Source organism: Penaeus monodon, chromosome 17 (assembly GCF_015228065.2).
Source record: "Penaeus monodon isolate SGIC_2016 chromosome 17, NSTDA_Pmon_1, whole genome shotgun sequence".
NCBI classification, from domain to species: domain Eukaryota; kingdom Metazoa; phylum Arthropoda; class Malacostraca; order Decapoda; family Penaeidae; genus Penaeus; species Penaeus monodon.
This window is the reverse complement of record NC_051402.1, coordinates 1,224,099-1,226,598: the sequence shown is the minus strand read 5'-3', so window position 1 is coordinate 1,226,598 and position 2,500 is coordinate 1,224,099. Positions and strand designations below refer to the sequence as shown.

At 49.9% G+C, this 2,500-nt stretch overlaps 1 protein-coding gene across 1 annotated transcript in view; it reads right to left on the bottom strand.

The window, feature by feature from the left end:
* Positions 1–2,500, bottom strand: part of LOC119583425 — a 15,170-nt gene that overhangs the window by 1,225 nt on the left and 11,445 nt on the right. The window contains exon 2 of the mRNA XM_037931895.1: positions 1–1,783. This exon is cut by the window's left edge and continues 1,225 nt beyond it. Coding sequence (XP_037787823.1) covers positions 1,671–1,783 — 113 coding nt within the window. The 3' untranslated portion in view covers positions 1–1,670. The remainder of the gene's footprint in view (positions 1,784–2,500) is intronic.

Below are 2,500 nucleotides of genomic sequence, written 5' to 3'. Positions count from 1 at the left end.
GAACGAGAAAATGCTCAAATATTTAGTCACTTCACACTCTTTCTTCCTTTCATACAAATATTACTATAAGTTGGTTAACTTAAAAAAGTTGTACGATATACAATGAGATCATTAAGTTTATAAACCATGATTCAGTACAAGCAGAGGCTCGCCGGCAGCGCCCGAGGGGACACCAAGGCGCTGCGCGTGACGCCCTGCGCCCTACACCAGCTTACTCTATGTGGGCCTCGGCGACGCGGCGGAGGGCCATCCGGGTGCGGCCACGGCGGCGGCGGCTGTCACATGACCAGGGCTTCCCGGAGACTCCATTCTCGGTCCCCATATGAGTCACTCGCTCACATGACAGATCGAATGACACACGGCGGGGACGCAGAAGCGAGTCTCTCTCGCGAAGCCTCCGCCCGAGAGTGGAGTCGGCGCCGTGGGCTGCAGACCGGAGGCCGCGACGCGCGAGCGAAGCCGCTAACACTAGGAGTTATTTCACTACCACCAAGACCTGTGGTTCGGGTCTCCTTTTCCTCCAGCAAATAACCTGATACGTTTTGGCCACTAAATATAACTTAGTCTACTTTCCAGCCATCGAGATTGGGACGTGGCTGCGTCAGTGAGCCTGACCACTTTTTGCTCTACACCTTCAATTTAGTACAACAGTACATCTAGGCCTACAATGCTTCCAATAAGACATGCGTTCCTGTTCTCGTAGATACAATATTTGGCTCACTTTCATTTCCGAATTCACTCCAGAATCTAGCTTAAAGTAGTTTCCTCTATTGCAGCAAACAACATTAACGAATAAATCTTTTGATGTTTTACAATACATAATATTAATTTAAATTACAAATAAATACAGTTGACTAGCCTAAAGATGTACTCCCCTCGGCTTGCTGATTGCACTTTGGGTTTTGTCAGTTCGTGGCATATTGATTGCAATATGCAAGAACGTTCTAATGCACAAGAATATTCCAATAACTGAGTGTAATGTTTTACGGGTGTTGTGGGCAACACCTGCGTAAAACTACAGGCCGAAGGGGAGGCTTGAAAGACAAAAGTTTCCATCTATACACCAAAAAAAAAAATCAATAAAAAAATAAAATACATCAGAAGAGACAAACAGCAAATGCAACCAGGGCAACAGACCGCGATATTCCAACAGATCTCTGGTTGTTTTCTGGCCTCCCAGCACGACAGCCTTCCTCTTGGCGGGCGGCGCCGTGCCTGGGCTGGCCTGGATCCTTTCACCGCTAGTGTAAATGAATCACATTTTACATTACAACTGTCTATAAATATCGCCTGAAGTATAAATTTACGACTCCGTGTATTGAGCCTCGTTTAGAAAGCTATATAAGAAGACATAGGAGGGGGGTGGGGGAGATATGCCATGCGAATCACAGGCGCGGAGGGAAGGAGAGAAAAAGAGAAAGAGAAAGAGAGAGAGAGAGAGACATCGTGCGTGCGCGTTTCGGACGTCGGACACTCCCGCCGACCACCTCACCAGGACGACCAAGGAAGGAACGAGACAGGGACGAGTTCGGAGGGGGACGGGGGGGAGAAGGGAGAGTTCTCGACGGCGAGCGAGCGTCGTCGTCGCGGCAGAATGGGACGGACCTCGCGAGACACCCGAGGCCAGAGGGGAAAACGCCGGCGGCTTCTTGTCCTCGAGGGCTGAGAGCTTACTCGGAGGAGGAGTGCAGCGAGAGGGCGGGTTTCTTCCGGGGCGTGACCTCGCTCTCGCCCTCCTCGGACTTCGAAGTCGAGTGAAGTCGTTTCCTCTGGCGGCCATAGTCTGCAAGGAGAGAGACACAAGCTGTTAGAAGGATGACAAGAGTTCGGTAAATTAATCTAAGACATAATAATTATTCGAGGTTGTCTGTGTGAAACAGAAAGAAAGAGAGAGAGAGAGAGAGAGAGAGAGAGAGAGAGAGAGAGAGAGAGAGAGAGAGAGAGAGAGAGAAGAAAGAAATAGAAAGAAGATATAAAAAAAGGCAGACAGAAAGAAAAATAGAGAAAAAGAAAAAGAAATAAAAAGAAAAAGAAAGAAAGAAAGAGAGAGAGAGAGAGAGAGAGAGATAACCCTCCCCATATAACAAAGGAGCCAAAGGAAGCGTGCGTGATCGTAGCCAATGTCGAGGGCGGGCGCGGTCGACCCGGGGACATCCACACTAAGAAAGTCGCTCGAGTGATGTCCTGGGGGGGAGGAGGGAGGAGGGAGGGGTAGGGGGGGGAGGAGAGGAGGGAAGGAAGAAGGGGTAAAGAGGAGAGGAAAGGAGGAGAAGGGTTTGGGGAGAAAAGGAGGGAATGAGGAAGAGAGGAGGAGGAGGAAGGAAGGAGGAGGGAAGGAGGAAGGAAGAGGATGAAAAGAGGAGAGAATGAAGAAGGGGCTGAAGGAGAAAAAAAGAGGAAGGGCTATGGAAAGATGGGAAGAGGAAGGAGGTGAAGCAAAAAGGAGGGGAGGGGGATGAGGGGGCATGAGAGGGGCATGAGAGGAGGGGGGTGAGGGGGC